General features: G+C 45.5%; 1 protein-coding gene across 1 annotated transcript in view; it reads right to left on the bottom strand.

The window, feature by feature from the left end:
- Positions 1-12,263, bottom strand: part of LOC127417012 (potassium voltage-gated channel subfamily G member 4-like) — a 56,799-nt gene extending 44,536 nt beyond the window's left edge. The window contains exons 1-2 of the mRNA XM_051656685.1: positions 12,078-12,263; positions 8,682-9,611 (exon numbers count right to left, since the gene is read on the bottom strand). Coding sequence (XP_051512645.1) covers positions 8,682-9,431 — 750 coding nt within the window. The 5' untranslated portion in view covers positions 9,432-9,611; positions 12,078-12,263. The remainder of the gene's footprint in view (positions 1-8,681; positions 9,612-12,077) is intronic.
- Between the last annotated feature and the right edge of the window lie 9,144 nt (positions 12,264-21,407).

The raw sequence follows: 21,407 nt of genomic DNA, 5'->3' as shown, positions 1-21,407 counted from the left end.
AACGGAGGTTACGCAAGTAACCAGGACGTTCCCTATCTGTCACTCACTCGACATTGTGTCGATGTAGTGACACTAGGGGTCCCTATACAAAACGCCGCAACTGGCTGAAATGTGTTACATGAACTGGCGGTGTGTGAAGGGCACACCACTGTGTGCCTCATAGCCAGTGCACCAGGCCGACACGTAACCTCCCCCAACATAGTTATGAGTGTCAAACGGACCTTTGCGGACAAGTCGACTACCCAAAAGATGGAGACAGGCTAACCCAGTCGTGGCCTCTTTTCCCCTTCTTTTTTTCCACTCCCTAAAAAAGAAGGGGGATTATCTGACTGGGCCGCCAGGTCTAGTCGGGGGGTGTCCCTCCCAATGAGAGGACACCGCGGAGACCACACCTCGCCCAAAGAGAGGAGGGGATATTTAAGTGGAAAATACGTAACATGGTCTTGCCGCCCATGTGGAGAGTCCCATGGTAGATCCTACCCAATGGGGGAGGAGTTGCTACAAACATGGAGACTGTGGCAGAGAGGGCTCTGCCCAAGGAAGACGCAGTTTGCCAACAGGGAAACGAATTAGCGGAAGATATACATCGCATGGGGTTACATTACAGGGAACTGCCACATGCGGAGCACCTACCCCAGAACAGGGCTCTTAGTTAGCACGTGTACTGGGCCAGCAGTGAGTCTCTCCGAAGACTCGACTGCCACAGGGCTCGGAGGAAGTCAACCAGGGAACATAGTTTGTGAACCCTACTGGGAATTAATGGCGCACGTCTTCAGCTCAGAGAAGGTGAAAGGCGCTATGTGCAAGCAATACACCTGGCCGGCTATCCCAGGCTTATCCACTTGTATTGCGTGCCACTACCTGGGACGAAACCGGTTCCACCCGGAGGTTGTAGAACCTTGCAAAGGTGTTGGGTGTTGCCCAGCCTGCTGCTCTGCAAATGTCTGTTAGAAAGGCACCCATGGCCAGGGCCCAGGAGGCCACTAAACCCCTGGTAGAATGGGCTCGTAGCCCTACCAGGGGCGGCACGTCCTGGGCATGATATGCCATAGTTATGGGGTCAATGAGCCAGTGGGCGATCCTCTGCTTGGAGACAGCGCTTCATTTCCGCTGTGCACCAAAGGAGACAAAGAGCTGCTCAGAGATCCTAAAGCTCTGCGTGTGATCCAAATAGATGCGTAAAGCATGTACCGGACACAGCAACGACAGGGCTGGGTCTACCTCCTCCTGGGGCAGTGCTCGCAGGTTCACCACCGTCGGGAAGAACACCACTTAGCGAACAGACACCACTTAAAGGCATACAGGCGCGTCATAAAGGGGGCCCTAGCCTGAGTGATTGTGTCTACCACCGTGGGTGGTAGACCGCTTAGGTCTTCCATGTACCGTCCAGGGGCCAGACATGGAGATTCCAGAGGTCTGGTCGTGGGTGTCAGATGGTGCCCCGTCCCTGAGAAAGAAGGTCCTTCCTCAGGGGAATTTGCCGGGGGGGGGGTCCGAGAACCACATCTGGGTGGGCCAGTAGGGTGCTACCAGGATGACCTGCTCCTCGTCCTCCCTGACCTTGCACAGAGTCTGTGCAAGTAGGCTCACTGGGGGAAACGCATATTTGCGTAGGCCAGGAGGCCAGCTGTGTGCCAGCGTGTCTATGCCGAGGGGTGCCTCGGTCAGGTCGTACCAGAGCGGGCAGTGGGAGGATTCTTGGGAGGTGTCCGAATCGACTCCAAATCAGCTGGACCACCTGAGGGTGGAGTCTCCACTCTCCCCTGAGGGTAACCTGTCGTGACAGCACGTCCACTGTAGTGTTGAGGTTGCCCGGGATGTGAGTGGCTTGCAGTGACTTGAAGTGCTGCTGACTCCAGAGGAGGAGACAGCGGGCGAGTTGTGACATACAACGAGAGCGCAAACCACCTTGGCGGTTGACATATGCTACCGTTGTCGTGTTGTCTGTCTGAACTAACACGTGCTTGCCCTGGATCTACGGCCGAAACCTCCACAGGGCGAGCAAAATTGCCAACAAATTGAGGCAGTTGATGTGCCAATGCAGTTGCGGACCCATCCAGAGACCGGCAGCTGCGTGCTCATTGCAAACAGTGCCCCAGCCTGTTTTGGAGGCGTCTGTCGTGACCACGACGCACCTGGAGACCAGTTCTAGAAGAAGACCTGCCCATAGAAACGAGAGGTCGGTCCAAGGGCTGAAAAGACGGTGACAGACCGGCGTGATGACCACGCGACGTGTCCCGTGGCGCCATGCCCATCTCGGGACTCGAGTCTCATAAAGCGGCCTCATATGCATCAACCCGAGCGGGGTGGCCACCGCCGAGGATGCCATATGCCCCAGGAGCCTCTGAAAAAGTTTCAGTGGAACCGCTGTTTTCTGTTTGAACGCCTTCATACAGGCCAGCACCGACTGGGCGCGCTCATTCGTAAGGCGCGCCGTCAAGGAGACTGAGTCCAACTCCAAACCGAGAAAAGAGATGCTCTGAACCGGGAGGAGCTTGCTCTTTTCCTAGTTGACCCGAAGCCCTAGTCGGCTGAGGTGTGAGAGCACCAGGTCCCTGTGTGCGCACAACATGTCTCGAGAATGAGTTAGGATTTGCCAGTCGTCAAGATAGTTGAGAACACGAATGCCCACCTCCCTAAACGGGGCAAGGGCAGCCTCTACGACCTTCGTAAAGACGCGAGGAGACAGGGACAGGCCGAAAGGGAGGACTTTGTACTGATACGCCTGACTCTCGGACGCAAACCGCAGGAAGGGTCTGTGTCAAGGAAGGATCGAGACGTGGAAGTACGCATCCTTCAGGTCTACTGCCGCGAACCAATCTTAATGCTGGACACTCGCCAGAATGCATTTTTGCGTCAGCATCTTGAATGGGAGTCTGTGTAAAGCCTAGTTCAGAACTCACAGGTTCAAGACTGGCCGCAACCCACCGCCTTTTTCCGGTACGATGAAGTAGGGGTTGAAAAACCCCTTCTTCATCTCGGCTGGAGGGACAGGTTCTATCGAGCCCTTATGTAGGAGGGTAGCGATCTCCATGCAAGTTAGCAGCGTTTTCGTCCTTCACCAATGTGAAGTGGACACTGCTAAACCTGAGCGGACGCCCGGCAAAGTAAATCACGCAGCCGAGTCGGACGGTCCGTACCAGCCCTCGCGACGGATTGGAAAGCGCAAGCCATGCGTCCAAGTTCCGTGCAAGGGGGACCAAAGGGACAACGTCATTGGACGTACCGGCAGGTGGGGCCTCGCAGCGGGGCGGAGCTCGAGGTGCCACACCACGTCGTGGCCATGCTGAGTCTAAGGACATCGAAGCACTTACCTGGCTCCTTGTGACCACCCCTGGAACAGCCTGGGACGGGGGAGGATGAGGCCTGTCCTCGTGACCCGTGGAGACTGTCACATCGGGGGCGGATTTGTGCCACAGCTGGGCGCTCAGGGGCAGGAGACCGCTGCTGGAGTACCAAACCTGCCAAATAGAGTGGTGGACAGTGGTCGTGATTACGGCCGTGCACACCGGATACGTTACCCAGGGAACAAGGAAACCACTATTGCTGAGCTCTTGAGTACTGCAGCCACTTGGGCATGCAGCGCAATTAAATGCAAAAGGTAACAAAAAGATGGATATCTGCTTACCAGCTCCAGAGCAGCGCGTTTCGTTGTCCCTGGGTCGCCCGTCTCAAGGGCGCTTTGAAGCCTTTCACGGGTTCTGGGCGGCCACGAGACAGGTGGTGTCTGCTTCCTGCGGTGGGCTCCACCCCGGGGCCGGGCCGAAGGGGCGGGCTGCGGCGGAGCCGGTGCAGTCACCGCAGGGGGACGCCCTTGGCGATGAGTAGACTGCTCTACCATCGAAAACTGCTGGGCAAAGTCCTTGATGGTGTCGCCGAATAGGCCCACCTGGGAAATGGGGGCAGCAAGGAATCGTGTCTTGTTAGCCTCACCCATCTCGATCAGGTTGAGCCAAAGGTGGTGCTCCTGGACCACTAGTGTGGCCATCGTCCACCGGAGAGACTGCGCCATGACCTCCGTCGCTCGGAGAGCGAGGTCGGTCGCCGAGCGCATTTCCTGCATCAATCCTGCGGCAGAACTACCCTCGTGCAGTTCCTTTAGCGCCTTGGCGGACTTGCAGGAGAGCCATGGCGTGCAGGGGCTTTGGGCACCCGCGCCAGTTGGCGGCTCTCTGCGGGCATAGGTGCACCGCAAGTGCCTTTATCCACCGGGGATTGCCGAATAGCCCTTGGCCACCCCACCATCGAGGGTAGTGAGGGCGGGGAAGCTGAAAAGATCGGGACCGGGCAGTAAAAAGTGCCTCCCGCGAACTTGTCAGCTCTTCATGCACTTCTGGGAAGAAAGGAACAGGGGCGGGGCGTGGCTTTGAGCGGCGCTGCGAGCCCAGGAACCAATCACCGAGCCGTGAGGGTTCAGGGAAGAGCAGTGAGTTCCACTCTAGCCGACGCTCGCGGCTACCCGGGAAAGCATGTCGTTATCTCCACATCAGCCTGTGACTGGGTAATCGACCCCGAAGGGAGGAGCCCAGCTGAGGCTTCCGACTGGACGAGCCCACTCTCTGATGCTGCGCTTGAGAGCTCATCACTTTCGCGGGCTCCGAATAAGAGGTCGAACTCGCCGTGAGACGAGCCGGCAGACTCATCCGGAAGCCTGATCGGGGCAGACGAGCGTGCTGGGGAATGGGAGGTCCGCGGGGGGATACCCGGCAGAGGCGGTCCCATTGGGGTCCCCAAATCACCCCCAGTGCTAGCCGCGCTGGCCTCATACCCGTGGGTAAAAGGACTGAGGCGGGGAGCCTCTGGGGTGGCTTGCTTTCTTACGAAGGCGAGCCGCAACCGCAACGTTGCCATGGACATATCCTCGCAATGAGAACATGACCATCCACGAACGCTGTCTCCACGTGAGCAGTGCCCAGACATGAAAGATAGTGATGGTGACCATCAGAAGGTAACGAGATAACGAGCGCAACCAGGAACAACACACAATCGGAAAAGCATCTTTAAAAAGACGCGTTTTTAAAAAGACATTCCGTGTGTGCCGCTCTTTTAGAGAAATATACTCTTTTAGAGAAATATACTCTTTTATTTCTGCCGAAGAGCCCAGGGGCATTCTCTGCAGTGCACCAGTGCGGGGGGGAGAAGCCGCTGAAATGCGCCGTCAGATCCAGCAGAGGTGAATGAACAGTAGTATTCAGCTCAGTGAGCATGACCGTTCGGCTCCGAAGAGAAAATCTGAATGAGTGGTTGCATACCAGCTCCTTTTATACCCGTATGTCCGGGGGAATGGCATGCAAATACCACTCGCCAATTTTCATTGGCTTTTTATCAAAGACCAGAGGTGTCTCGGGCTCCCAAGAGTGACCCCAAGTGTCACTACATCGACACAACGTCGAGTGAGTGACAGATAGGGAACCTTGGTTCATTTAAAGTTGCACATAACAAAATTAATGATTTGTGGTTCAGTTAGTTTTTGATTCACTACGGGCTGATATAAGTCATTCATTCAGTAGGAAGATCTTTATGTTTTGCGGTGTAGATTCAAAAGAACCGACTCATAACAGTCATTTGTTTGGGAATCAGGTTACACTGGTCGTGCTGTAGATTCAAAAGAATCGGCTCATAAGAGTCGTTCGTTTGGGATTCAGACTATTCTGGTCACGATTCAATGGCCCGGCTCTGGTTGCACTGTATGCCTCGCTCTGCTGATTCAATAGCAGTGTTGCAGTGAATGCTGAATGGTAGCGCAGGAAATACTGTCAAGATTATTTTAGCAAGTTATTCCATTTGCATTGACGCAAGAATGCACGTTCAAGAACAGTTAATGGAAAGTTATTAAAATAATTTGATTACGCTATTTTTGCAGCAGGTTCCAAATAAGAACTGGTATCAAATAATAACTGGTTCTCAGTTCCCAAACCTTTTCAAGGCATACAAGCAGTACAAGTTTACTTTGAACAGTACAAGACACTTCCACGCACACAATAAATAAGTGTGTGTGTCACCAGCACTGGGTGAGTGAGAGTTTGCAGATGCTCATGGCATACAAACAGCCTTGACTCTGAGTCCTCACTGCTGTAGTTAAAAAAAAAAAAAAAAAGCAAACATTTACACCTGCAGCCCCGGGGAGGGGAAAAAGTGAGATAGAAGGGGAAAAGTAGGGGAAAAGAATGGGTAGAGAGGGGAAACAAGAGTGAAGGTGAGAAAAGCCAGAGAAAATATAAGAGGGCAGAGTGAAGACAACCCAAAAGAAGAAAAGCAAAAACGGAATGTATATTTGACATAGAGAAGCATAGAGAAAACAGGACTGGAGTGGATCTATGAAGAGAGGCAAATAAAAGGAAGAAAGAGTGGAGCACAAATACCATTGGTGCTATGGATTCTGTTTACTAGCTTATGTTTTTATCCTTTCATCCACATACTGTATGGCTTGAAAACATAACCAATAGCACAATAGAATGAAAGTTAATAAAAACAAATTGTATAATACATATACAAATCTGTAACAAAACTATACAGAAGATACAGCTATGGGATCCCATAATACCATTCCAATACCACTTATCTAGACTTATCTACAGAAGCTCCAGCAAAGATAAAGGGTAATTATGCTGCCAGATAAAACTCATCTTATCACCTTACGAGAATGTATTTGTTGTTAACTAAACAATGAATTAAAATACTGCTTGGGATTATGAGAACATAGTCTGCCCTCAAGAGCAAAACACACTTGATCTCTCCAGACTGATTCCCAAGGTTGCTTGATTAAAAGTGTTTAAGAGTATTTTCAGATGCTACACAATAAGTGTTTATCTCGTTTCTATCCTTGTCACAATCTCAAGTAGAAACACTTAAAATATAAACCACAGTTTAAACTGTACCCAACAGTTCAAGGGTCAAATTGAGAGCATACAGTGGCCCCAAAAGGAATTTGGACACTTAAAAATGTATACTAACTTCACTGTTCTTACCCATTTTTAAGTTAAATTTGAATGAATGTATGAAGTTAGTTCCTCTCAAGTTCACAAAGCTGTCCTAACAGAGTAACCACCGGTGTAGTTCATCACATTAACTGTGGACATGTTCCACACATTTTGACAACCAGAAAGTGTCCAAATACTTTATCTTAATTAGAAAGAATATATCTATTGTTTTACATAGTACAATTTAAAACCTTATGAACTTTTTTGTCCAATGTTTTGCTTGAAAAGTGTTCTTGAGCTTTCTGTCTCTTTAAAATAAACACCATTTGGTTTGATATAGTGTGTACAGTATATACAGGGCCACTGTAGATAGATACATTAAAATACAGTAGATTCATGTAGACCAAGTATGGATGCTGGGCATGCTTCTACAGGGGTCTTTTAGGATCACAGTGATGTCAAACACTCAGCTAAGCCTGTGAGTTGCTGGATGTATTCACTGTATTTATCTTTCAGCTCATTTTGAGTTCATCAGTGTTGCACAGGGTTCTCCACACTGTTTCTCACTTGTTTACACTTGTGTTTGAGTTTCCTGTTTACTAGAGATTTTCTGCCTCGTCTTCCAAAATCTAAAATTGAGCTCTGAGATAAAATGGCACATATAAATTTATAGTGACATAAAACGTTATGAAGTGTGAATGTACAGAACTGTGAAACATCAATCTGCACATACCTCACATTCGACTATACAAAAATAATTTTAAAAGTTCTGGGAGATGTATATCATGTATATTGTACTCATTGTACAAATGCGTGCGCGCGCACACACACATGCACCCACTTTTATGAGCAGAGATGAATGACTCCATGCTCAGGCCATTCCTGTTCAACCATGCTAGCGACAGTGACAAACAGCCCGGCAGTGTGAATTAAAATGACAGTCCTGCTACTTCCAGTAGAAAGCTGGACTCTATCTATTGGACACTACATGCTAGTGTCACTGACTAGACACTGCTTGTCTTTGCCAGATTCTTAACTTGACATACACAGCATAACACACACAGTATACAATTTTTGGATGGAAACAATAATGCGTGGACAGAAACCATATGCAAACGAGTCTACTGCGATCACAGTGGATGAAGTGAGGTGTCTACCTAAGGCAATTAAAATGCATAGTCATTTAGCAGCAAAAAGATCTAGTCTTGTCAAGCAGACCCCCTTGTGTGCCTGCTGACATTCCAGAGGTCTCTTAGGAGCTGGTTCATTATTCTAGGTGTGTGTTTGCTGACATTGTGGAGGCATCACTGGTCCAGCTCATTACTCTCTGGGTATTTACTGACATTGGGGAGCACTGCCGAGGTGCATTCATTATTCTTCACTAGGAATAACACACAAAGGTCTGCATGATGACCAGGAACACCTCCAGCAATGTAGTCACATTTTACCTGAGGTGAAGGGGGTTTGACAAGAGAACATGTGTTTGGTGTTTGCTGCTTACATCCTGACATGAAGTCACAGGCAAAGATGCACAGATGTAAAATGTGCCCGACTACACCAAAAAGAGCTGAGCAATTCATCAGAAAGCAATTACAGATGGATTTACATATAAATGACTCTATTTCCAGTAAGTTGGTTTGATGAAAAAGCATCTGCCAAGAGAATGATTGCAAGTAAGAATGCTTGAGAATGTACAAACCAAATGTTTATCTGCTTGAGTTTCCGCTACAGTCGCTGTATCAGCATTTTGTACACACTCACCCTATTCTCCTCCTCTCGAAGGTCCGGCATGGTGCTGATGCACAAACTGACCACCGTCACCACCACCATCAACACAGACAAGCAGGCGAACATCTTTCCTGGCAAGCCTGACTGAGGGTTCTCCACCATGTCCCTCAGACGGTTCATGAACTTGCGGTAACGCGTCTCCTCGACTGGAGGGCACAGCTGCATACTGTGCCGACGTCGCTCCTCCTCCCGCCGCTCGAGCTCCGCGACCTCCTCGATACGCGTGTACATCTTGCGCTTGCAGCAACGCTCCATGTACGCCATCTCCACGCCCCAATAGTTCAGCTCATCGTGCAGCGAAAGCACACACATCTCCCGTAACATACGCAGCTTTCCCGCGGCTAGGAAGTTGAGAATAATGCGGAATGCACTGGGGCTACGGTCGAAGAAGAACTCGCGACGTGCCTCATCGTAATCGTCGCAAACTCTGGCGATTTCCTCAGGGCTGCTGCAGGGTCTCAGATGTCCTAAGCGTGTCAAAGGAAACTGCTCCAGGGTGCTCCAGGGGAAGGTATAACGGTTTCCCCCCACGTTGATGAGGGCCTGCAGGCCATGGTCCACCGAAAGCAGATCTTCTGGTCGACGAATGAACTGGGCACGTTGATAGTACACACCTTTGATAGTTTCTGTTTCCGGGATCTCTGTAAAGATGTGGTCCAAGCTGCTGTCGTCACTGACCGAGAGCTTGCTGAAGTCATGGTTGGCATTGCTGATAATTGGCATGTTGGCATTGAAGAAAAAGTTGACCAAGGTGTAGGGTTAGGTTCAAGTTGACTCAGTGTGTGTTAGCTTTTTACCTGGGTGCTGAGCATTGAGGTGTTTATCCGAAGAACACCAAGGTGGATCCCATAGGATCTAATGCACAGTTCAGCGAAGAGCCAAACAGTCCACATCATTTACACACTGTTGGAGACAACAAGAAGACAACAAAAATCAACAAGGCCAAACAATTACCTTGACTTTGCATTTGTACAATAACCAGCAATCATTGCTTTTTGTTGAAATTACTTGACAATGTTATCCTTCACAGGTAATATTTACAGCCATGCTACTCCTAATGCTAAGCACCCTCAAACGAACCTTAGAGCACCCTAAATTACAGATCAGGGCAAACAACTGCCCGTGGGTCTATTTATCATGAATGTTTTTTTTTTTTATTAAATCTTTCATTTATCTGGCTTGGGACCTATCCACAAGCTTTTAATATGCTCAGGGTTGCCAGATAATATATGCAACACCCCAATCAGAGATTTATACTTGCACAAATTGGAAATATTTCGCCTTATGTCATACTTCATTTATGCAATCTGGCAACCATACATGGGAGTGCACACGCTTTCACTCCGCAAAAAACCAAAAAAAATCAACTTAGCGCTCAATAGTGCACGGAGGGGGCAAGCGAGTAAAACCAAGTGAGAGAGGAAAATATTTATTCTTTGTGTTATTTGTCAAATGCTTAAGTCCCTCACACCTGTGTGTGAATGTTACTCTGGCAGTAATCATTTATCAGTGTCATGTGTCAGCCTGTTTTATTCAGTGGTGTGCTGAATGGGGTGCCAAACATTGACAAGACCCACATCATGACCCACAGGCTTGTAAACAGGTTGATAATGTTCTGAGAATAAAACAAGTAAACGGGTCCACTTTGCGGCCAACATTAAAATAAGCTTTTAGAATCTCTTTCCCGAATATTTTATTTTACTTTTCAACCAGACTCCTGATGTAGAGTGTTAAATTGAATACTAAATTACCATTGCATTGAAGTATGGTAAAATAATCAATTAATAATTTTATTCAGCCATTATTCATTTTTACTAACACATGATAGAAAATTAGCAGCAAAACTTCAAGCAATCACAGAATGGTCCCATCAGTCTGTGTACACTTCAGAAAAGTGTGCATCATTCATTGAGTGCATGTCTGGGCTTAAAAGATACAACTATGCAGAAATTTGTATCTTCTCTGTTTCTTGTTCTACTTAAGGGCTAATGTGGCCCCTGTACCAAAATAATTAAATCCCTGCTCAACTGAATATGTAAGACTAATACTGTAAATTGGCAAGCAGATGTTCTTGAATACCAGCAAACACACAAAAATCCTTGCATTTTGTGAATGCACAAAATGCTGCATCAATACTTATAAACGTGTATGATTTTGCAAATCAGTATGTCCTAATCTGCAGGCACAGAATCTTGCTGTCATTTTCAGCGACAGATCATGGGGGAAAAAACCCATAAGCAATAAATGTTTTGTACATTAAAAAAGTAGCATTTAAACATGATTGAATCTATTAAAAAATGTGTAATTATGATACATCTCCACTTCATACAGAGCACCCCCACTATTTTCAGATGCACCCTCAGTGATTTTGATCTGGAACCGGGCCTGATTTCATTATGCTTGGAAAGGGTGGGAGAAAGTGAGAGTGATAAACTATTTATTAATAGAAGATTCCCATTGGGAGAGTAGCTTGCTTTACTGTGTGGAAAGTTAATTGAGGGAGGTGTGTTGAGCAGCCCAGTGGTTCTATCAGGAACATTATCTCCAGTTCAGTCTGATGAGCAAAGAGTGAGTGGAGCAAGATTCTTTGTAGTCACACATAAGTGATAAAATGAGGCGGAAATTAGCAAGGATTTAATAATGTTGCTAATGATTGGCAAAATTATTTTATTCATCTGTAATATTTACTCTTTTTGTCCCTTATTCATTGTTTCTTAGTTATTACAGCAATTATTTCCTCAGTTATACAGTTACACTTTTAACTGTATCACTTATACTTTGGTTCAACTGTATTTGTATGTGCTTTATACAATGATTTTGACTAAATAACTGTCTAAACGTTAAAAAAACAAACAAACAAACAAACAAAACAAAACAAAAAAAAAAAACAAACAAAAAAAAAAAAAAAACCAGAGACTTTAACAACAGCAAACAAATTACAGGAAGATTCAAGGGTTACTTTTGGTGCCCAAAAAAGCTAATTTATGGAAAAAGTCACTGCACGTCTGACTATGCTACTGAATAATGCCATTAATTTTAGATTAGTGTTTATATTAGTGGCACTAATCATTTTGTGTACAATAGCGAGTCTAATAAGATGTTTTGTTACAAAAAAATGAGTTCAAATCTAGCCTAATTGCCCTTCTTCTGTACATAAACATTTTCCAAATCAGATTCGAAACACATCTGATTAGACTAGGTTCAGGCTGCGAAAGCACAAACAGGCATTCAGTTAAAGCTAATCAAAAAGCTTCCCTGACAGACCAAAAGCAAAAGTTACTGAATACATAACAAAATAAACACAATATTATTTATCTAAGCTTATTCAACAAAATCTACAAGGCATCAAAGTAAAAAGTACCAACTCACCCCTCGACACGACTCCTCCACAGTAACCGGTCCTCACTTTCTTCAGCAGAGACATATACTCTCCATAATGCTGCATATTCGCTAAAACAAACTCGCTTCAGTATTTAACTAACGGTTTTTGATGGAACGCTTAAGCCAGAGGCGGGAAGTGTGTCAGATTGCGAATATTCTGCGCTGTCGACACATCAACACTGTCCCGCACGCTCAGAGTCTGTGACACTGCATAGATCCGCGCTAGTGTGTGTGTGTGTGTGTGTGTGTGTGTGTGTGTGTGTGTGTGAGAGAGAGAGAGTGTGTGTGTGTGTGTGTGTGTGTGTGTGTGTGTGTGTGTGTGTGTGTGTGTGTGTGTGAGAGAGAGAGAGAGAGAGAGAGAGAGAGAGAGAGAGAGATAAAGAGAGAGAGAGAAAGAGAGAGAGACTGTAAGTTTAAAGTGAAGTCTAACATAGAGACTAATAGAAAACCCTGGTCAGGTAACGTTCGCGCACCCACACAAACAACTTACCACTGGCTACTATTTTAAACTAGTTTGAGATGTCTCATATGTGCGTCAAAGGAAATGAATGCAGTGATTAAAACGGATACTAGACAATTTACCCCCATTTTAACCGCTCTCGTGGTGACATACGATTTTAATCAATTTGAAAATTAAACAAGCAGATAGTCTTTAATCGCAAATTCGCAAGAGAACACCGGTTTTTGTGCCTCGTGAGTTCAAACTGCTGCATTGTTCCAGCACGACTAATCATACATCTACAGAAATCTGCATGCTGTATACACACACATTAGAGGTCGTGATCTCTTTTTGTTGACCCACTGTTTACGCATTGCACGCAGATCAGGCACCACGGGTCAGTCCAATTAGTTTGATTCAGAGTTCAACAGCAAATAGTTTTTGCATACATGCTGTTTACCTGGCAGCAGTGTTATGAAGTCTAAAGCTTACAAACAGACGCGTTCAAGGTGAGCATACTGTACTCATTAGGTTGCACCTGCCTAGGGAAATGCTAAAATAGCTAAACAGTTTGGATAGGTCCTGGTGGCATATTACAGTAATAGACCACTTGAAAGCGAGACAGCTGGCATTGTGCATTTCCACTCTCCATCACTGTATGTGAGGGTGGTCTGCACACGTAAAAACCAAGAACAGTTACATAAGTAAGGGCAAGACCAATCTCTTTCTCTCTACTAGAAATATTCCAGGTTCCCATCCCTCCTTTCGTCCCTCATTTTCTTAAAAGAAATAAATAAATCGTGGTTACATTAAGGCACTTAAAACTTGAATGGAGCCAATTCTTAGAGGGTTTAAAGGAAGAAATGTGATGCTTATAATTTCATAAAAGCACTTCCATTTATTCTTCATTTAAATCTTGTGAATTTCTTTTTTTTAATTTTTTTATTTATTTTTTTTAGCTGTAAAGTTGTTGAAATCGTTGTTTTTGTGGGATTACAGGGTTTACGACGTTATGTCATCATTGCAAGGAAGTTGTAAAATTGGATATAGTGTCATTTTAATCATAAATGACTTGTAAGCGGTTTTATCACACTAAAATCATGTTAACACACATATTTACTTTCATCTTGTGGTAATACACTACTTTTGAAACAGTATTTTAAAGTTTACGGATTGGCCCCCATTCACTTCCATTGTAAGTGCCTCACTGTAACCCAGATTTTTGCTTTTTTTTAAAGAAAAGAAGGGACAAATCCATTTTTTTTTTTTTTTTTTTTTTTGTGGTAATCAACACTATGCCACAACTGCTGTCGATTGAGCTTAACTTGTATTGACCTGGATATTCCTTTAAACAAATAAAGTGCAAAATAAAGTACCTAAATGTCAGCACACTTTCCTCAGATGTAGTACAAAAATCCAGAATGACTACATTCAGTAAAATACACACATGCAACTGTAGTTCAAATTTTTGCACATACACACACACACACAGGGCCGTAGCTAATGGGGTGAAAGGTGGTAATGATTCTAGGGGCCCACAAGTCCAGGGGGAGCCACAACAAATGTTAAACTGTATTTTTTGTTATATGAAAGGGACCCAGACCAATAGACAGTCAGGGGGCCCAGAATTCCTTGCTATGGCCCTGCACACACACACACACACACACACACACACACACACTCTGTACTGACTTTCAATACACCCTCAAATGTTTTGTATTTGATTTTAGCACACATATACACTTGTACCCCTATATACACAAACATCACACAAATGGGTGGCCTCGTTAATGATGCTGTGGTGGAGGGGTGGTGCTGCTAAATTTTAGAGAGAAAGTGATTATTTGAGAGTTAAATGAAGGAAAAAAGGACAGGAATCAGTCTGAGGATTAAACTGTAATCCCCAGCAACAGAGAGACGAGATCAGCCTGAATGATGAGTGTACTGAGTTGGGGGACGGAGAGCAGCTCTGGCAGCTGGTGGACAGTTGTGTGTCCCACTGAAATTTGTTTGATCCACTGCACATTCTGATCAACCTAATTGCTCTTCAAGCAGATGTGTGAATAGCTAGTAGATTTCTGCCAAATGGTGGCCTGCCAGGAAAACGAGATGGAGCGAAGGAGAGTAAGTGAATGACAGAGTGAGTTCATAAAAGGTGCGAGCCGGCAAGACTTTCTCACTCTAAACTCAGCCCCGATAATAGGGGTTTGATTAATTCCCTCTCCTGCTGATTGAGTTGATATAATCAAAGACGTGATATTGTGTGTTGAGCACCAAAACTTGGTGAGTTTTGGCATGTGAAGGGAGGCAGTGCTGTTTTGCACATCACCATGTTCTCTTTTGTCATCTGGGCAGCAATCCTAATCCAGGATGATTTACATAACATTTAAATTTGTATCAAACCCTGCAGCTAGCCAAGAGAAGCAGGTTAAATGTTTTTTTTGCAGGGGGGCTGCAGATGTCAGTCAAGTGGAATTTGTACCGATAGTGGTGCTGATGATTTTCAAGAGAGAGAGATGTAGTCTGAAGCCTGCCATGGTGTTCTGTATTAAACATTAATGCTGGAAGTGAGAATGCATGGACCTACCCCTTTATGCAGACATCAAACCTCCCTTTGAGCTTAAGTTGGAATTTGAGAACAGCCAGGAATGTAGAACTCCCTCGCAGTCACACACCTCTTATATTCTCTGTGTGTGCGTATGGGAGAGAGAAAAAGCAAATAGCAGACCGGATATCCCCATACAGGAGGGCTAAAAATAGCATCGTCTTCATCACCTGCATGGAATGAAGCACATCTGAGCAACTCAGCGTTCTGAACAATTCTCATGTTCTATAGAATGAATCCATCTGCCTATCAATTAACTCTCACATGCAACTCTAGAAGTGTCCACATCTGTGAACAACAGCAATGTTAGTTGACAAGGACGCATGACATTGCCATAACTGCAGCCGACAGTGAAACTAACATGAGACCATCTCACTGATAGGGACTCGCTGTGTTCTCTGCTGTGCATGCAGTGTTTTATTTCCACATTAAATGAGTCTACATCAGCAGTCCTTACCCTGCTGCTCAGATTACCTTTAATGACACACCTGGATAAGAACTTGAGACCTCAACCTGATCATCTCACTTCCCTAATCTCTGATCAGTTTACAGATGCCACAGCTCCATTTCTTCGCCATACTGGATCAAATCAGAACTGTGGAGATACTTTTCTTATATTCTCTTTATTATTACATGACATTGAGGGCATCCATCAATTTTAAAATGTCAGGAGACTCAATCTTCAAACTCAGTGTGTCCTTAAACCTTGTCACTGTGCCATTCAATTGAATGAAAGATTAATTATCACCGTCTCCTCTCCTCCACCTATCACTGTCAACATGAAACCCTTTGACCACCATATTGTGAAGTGTTTCCCAGTGATACAAGATATTCTGTCAGGGCTCTGCCCTTAGTTTTGGGTTTTTCCCTTTGAGGCAGATCCCTGACATGTACGTGTTCTGTGTCTTTTTTATGTCTTGTGTTGGATTCAGCCACTTCGGTTGGTTTGATTTATTTACTTTGTGGCTGAGTCCAGGCACTTGTGTTTTGTCTTGTGCCTTGTGAATGCACTTGGGTTTGTGTTTTCTCATTCCCTTGTGCATTTGTGTCTGTCTTCAGTGATAACCCCGCCCTCTTGTTTGCCTTGTTACCTGTCTGATTATTAGTTGTTTGTTCCCACCTGCCCTCCTCGTTATCTCCTTGTTTTCTTCCCTATTTTACCCCATTGTGTTTTTTGTCCTGTGCCAGTTCGTTGTGGATTTGTTCCCTGTTAGGTGTCTGACAGTCGGTTCCTGCTTGTCTGTTCCAGCCCTGCTCCAGCCCATCCCGTCATCTTGTTTGTTGCCCTGGACTGTGTTTTTTCCCTCCTGACTGCGAGGAGGTGGAGGGTGTCCGCTAGGAGGCGGAGGGGCTCGTTTCTGTCTGCCAGGAGGCAGAGCGGCTCGCAGCTGTCCGCCAGAAAGCAGAGCAGCCGGTTGCTGACCGGCAGAAGGTGGAGGGGCCCGCTGCTGTCTGCCAGGAGGTGGAGGGGCTCACTGCTGTCTGCCATGAGGCGGAGCAGCCGGTTGCTGATGGGCAGGAGGAGGAGGGGCCTGCTGCTGACCACCAGGAGGTGGCGGTCGCTTCCCTGCCGCTGCCAGCATCCACGGCCACAGAGGCCGTTCCCCTGTCACTGCCTGTGCTCACGACCACGGAGGTCATTCCCCGGTCACTGCCCATGCTCACAGCCATGGAGGTCGTTCCCCTGTCACTGCCAGTTCCCACTGCTACGGAGGTCGCTCCCTTGTCACTGCCAGTGCCTAGGGCCACAGAAACCATTTTCCTGTTGCCTCACCTTGCTTCCATCCTGGTGCCAACTGTCCTTGCTCCCATCCTTGAGCCGCTGTCCAGTTTCCTGTGGCCGTCGATGAGCCTGTTCATTTCCCTGTGGCTGTCGGCGAGTCCGTCCAGTTCCCTGAGCCTGTCCAGTTCCCTGAGACTGTCAATAATCCTGTCCAGTTTCCCGTAACTGACGACGAGCCTGTCCAGTCCCCAGTGCCTGCCGCCACCCTATCTGACCTCATCCCTGTCCTCAAGCTTCCTCCCTGGCCGCCGGACCCCGCCCCCTACCTTGAGCCACCTCTCAGGCTGCCAGACCCCACCCCCTTCCTGGACCCTCCTCTCAGGCCGCCTGACCCCGCCCCCTACCTGTACATCCTCCCAGGCTGCCGGACCCTGCCCCCTTCCTTAAGCATCCTCACAGGCTGCTGGACCCCACCCCTTACCTGAAGCCTCCTCCCAAGCCGCCGGACCCTGCACCTTACCTTGACCCTCCACCCAGACCACCTGACCCCACCCCTAATGTGAAGCCACATCTTTGGTTTACCCCTCCCTCCCCCCCTTGGTCTGTTCTGCCGGCTCCTCCCTGGTCTTTTCTGCCAGCCCCTCCCTGGACTTTTCTATTTGCAACTTTGGTTGGTTTGATTTATTTACTCTGTGGCTGAGTCCAGGCACTTGTATTTTGCCTTGTAAATGCACTTGGGTTTGTGTTTTCTCATTCCCTTGTGCATTTGTGTCTGTCTTCAGTGATTACTCCGCCCTTTTGTTTGCCTTGTTACCTGTCTCATTATTAGTTGATTGTTCCCACCTGTCCTCCTCGTTGTCTCCTTGTTTTCTTCCCTATTTAACCCCATTGTGTTTTTTGTCTTGTGCCAGTTCATTGTGGATTTGTTCCCTGTTAGGTATCTGCCAGTCGGTTCCTGTTTGTCTGTTCCAGCCCTACTCCAGCCCAGCCCGTCATCTTGATTGTCTCTCTGGACTGTGTTTTTTCCCCTTTGGGATAGTTTTTGTTTGTTTTTGTTATATTTTTCGATCATTACAAGCCCATATTGCTACTCTGACATATTCAAGACATAAAATGTGACTTGATTTTATCCATCTAAAATAAAAAAAAATAATGTTCTATATCAGAATGGAGCCAGACCTGACTGCAAGTTTGCCATTTGTGGAACACCTGAAACACCAACGACACTCACTTTTGAGGAGGCTTTTTGACCATGACATGGAGGCCAAGTTCACCCTAGAGAGCATTTTAACTAATTCCAAACCTTTTTAAATTGTTATTTGCTGTTATTTACGTAAACTTTATTACATCAGTGCCAACTATTGGCAAGATTTTAGAAAGGCTGCATTACCTAAAACAGTGGCCTAAAACAATGCTTTTTCAGCCAAAAGTTGTTTCAAAGGCAGAGCAAGTTATTACATTTTGCTGAAATATTATGAAGACATTTTGTTTTCTTTGGAATAAAATGCACTTATGAATTGTGCACAATATGAATGTGTACCAGGAATGTGTATTAATTAGGGCTGTCAATCAATAAACATTTTTAATCAAACTAACTGCATGATGTTTGATGATATTTATTTGAATGAATCACAATTAATTTGATATATACTGTAAATATTACAGGAGAAAGGCCCCAAAAGATAATTTAGTATTTAATAACTAAAATAATTATAAATATAATATATTATAATTCTGATCATTCCAATGCATTACATCATATATTGGCAGCAGACAAATAAAGCATATAGACAATAATAAAGTGGTTTCAGCAGTCAGAATATTGTTTGTTTTATTTCCATATTATTAATTATAACCCAATTATTGTATTATGCTGCCTTCGCGTGCTAACGTAAATAATCATAAATATGAGTTTCCCACTCAGAAGTTGTTTGCATTTATTTCCCTGCTAAATGTAAATATATATATAGAAATTTTAATTTAACTTATGCAATTAAACTTTGTGAAAATACTGCATGTTATTGCACTCGTGCTAGTTATTGATGCTCTTTGCAGATGCTGGACAACTGTGTCCCGTAATTACAATGCATCCGGAAAGTATTCGCAACGCTTCACTTTTTCCACATTTTGTTATGTTACAGCCTTATTCCAAAATGGATTAAAGTAATTATTTTCCTCAAAATTCTACAAACAATACCCCATAATGACAATGTGAAAGAAGTTTTTTTGAAATCTTTGCAAATTTATTAAAAATAAAAAACAAAAAAAATCACATGTACATAAGTATTCACAGCCTTTGCCATGACACTCAAAATTGAGCTCAGGTGCATCCTGTTTCCACTGATCATCCTTGAGATGTTTCTACAACTTGATTGGAGTCCACCTGTGGTAAATTCAGTTGATTGGACATGATTTGGAAAGGCACACACCTGTCTATATAAGGTCCCACAGTTAACAGTGCATGTCAGAGCACAAACCAAGCCATGAAGTCCGAGGAATTGTCTGTAGACCTCCGAGACAGGGTTGTATCAAGGCACAGATCTGGAGAAGGGTACAGAAAAATTTCTGCAGCATTGAAGGTCCCAATGAACACAGTGGCCTCCATCATCCGTAAATGGAAGAAGTTTGGAACCACCAGGACTCTTCCTAGAGCTGGCCGCCTGGCCAAACTGAGCGATCGGGGGAGAAGGGCCTTAGTCAGGGAGGTGACCAAGAACCCAAAGGTCACTCTGACAGTGCTCCAGTATTTCTCTGTGGAGAGAGGAGAACCTTCCAGAAGAACAACCATCTCTGCAGCACTCCACCAATCAGGCCTGTATGGTAGAGTGGCCAGACGGAAGCCACTCCTCAGTAAAAGGCACATGACAGCCCGCCTGGAGTTTTCCAAAAGGCACCTGAAGGACTCTCAGACCATGAGAAACAAAGATTGAACTCTTTGACCTGAATGGCAAGCGTCATGTCTGGAGGAAACCAGGCACCACTCATCACCTGGCCAATACCATCCCTACAGTGAAGCATGGTGGTGGCAGCATCATGCTGTGGGGATGTTTTTCAGCGCAGGAACTGGGAGACTAGTCAGGATCGAGGGAAAGATGAATGCAGCAATGTACAGAGACATCCTTGATGAAAACCTGCTCCAGAGCCCTCTGGACCTCAGACTGGGGCGAAGGTTCATCTTCCAACAGGACAACGACCCTAAGCACATAGCCAAGATAACAAAGGAGTGGCTACGGGACAACTCTGTGAATGTCCTTGAGTGGCCCAGCCAGAGCCCAGACTTGAACCCGATTGAACATCTCTGGAGAGATCTGAAAATGGCTGTACACCGACGCTCCCCATCCAACCTGATGGAGCTTGAGAGGTCCTGCAAAGAAGAATGGGAGAAACTGCCCAAAAATAGGTGTGCCAAGCTTGTAGCATCATACTCAAAAAGACTTGAGGCTGTAATTGGTGCCAAAGGTGCTTCAACAAAGTATTGAGCAAAAGCTGTGAATACTTATGTACATGTGAATTTTTTTTCTTTTCGTTTTTTATTTAATACATTTGCAAAGATTTCAAACAAACTTCTTTCACGTTGTCATTATGGGGTATTGTTTGTAGAATTTTGAGGCAAATAATGAATTTAATCCATTTTGGAATAAGGCTGTAACATAACAAAATGTGGAAAAAGTGAAGCGCTGTAAATACTTTCCGGATGCACTGTATATGTCTTCTTTTGTGTGTGTGTGTGTGGTGTAGCCTACCTATACTGTTGATCATGGTTATCTTATGTTTCTTCATAACGTAAGAATACATTATTAACATCCATAATTCTAACCACATAGATCCTTTAAGGCTGAGTAGCCTGTCGGGGCATCTTTCTCCCATCGCTTGCAAGCTTTGTGCGGGGGCGGGGGTGGCACGATTTGGGGCACCTTTCTCCCATTGCGATCTTGCAAGCCAGGGGCGGGGTGGCACTATTCGGGGCACCTTTCTCCTATTGTGATCTTGCAAGTTCTATACGGGGGTGGCCGGACAGGTACCCTGTCGTGCCGCCCCAGAGAATGTTGCCACCCTAGGTGGCTGCCTAAATCGCCTATGCCAGGATCCGCTACTGAGAGTACAGTTTCTTTAGTGAATGATAGTTTTATTTTTTATTTTTTAAACGAAGCTACCTTGTTATTGCTGTACGTTGTGGTCATTTACATTTACGTATCAGTAACCTTTTGATGCATTTTGTACATTTTCTACACAGAGAAAATGGCATGTATTTGACCTAAATTCCATTATTGTTGGCAAGCTGACTAACACATATTACTGTTTAAAAAGAAGAGTTCCCAAAAAAATATGCAAGAATGAACTTGGCATTGTCGATGTTTCTGACAACAAAGCACTTGTACATGACACTCGTAATTACAACTTCAGAAGTGGGAAGTAGGATAATTACGATAGCACATGAAGGCAGCATTACTGCTGACTGCACTATTTTTAATTGTTGGTTAAGGTACTAAATTTTTAAAGCATACTGCATTTTTGGAGCATCTCACTTTGGTAGCGTCACGTCTCACTGTT

The sequence above is a fragment of the Myxocyprinus asiaticus genome, chromosome 26 (assembly GCF_019703515.2).
Source record: "Myxocyprinus asiaticus isolate MX2 ecotype Aquarium Trade chromosome 26, UBuf_Myxa_2, whole genome shotgun sequence".
NCBI classification, from domain to species: Eukaryota; Metazoa; Chordata; class Actinopteri; order Cypriniformes; family Catostomidae; genus Myxocyprinus; species Myxocyprinus asiaticus.
This window is presented reverse-complemented; position numbering and strand designations above follow the sequence as displayed.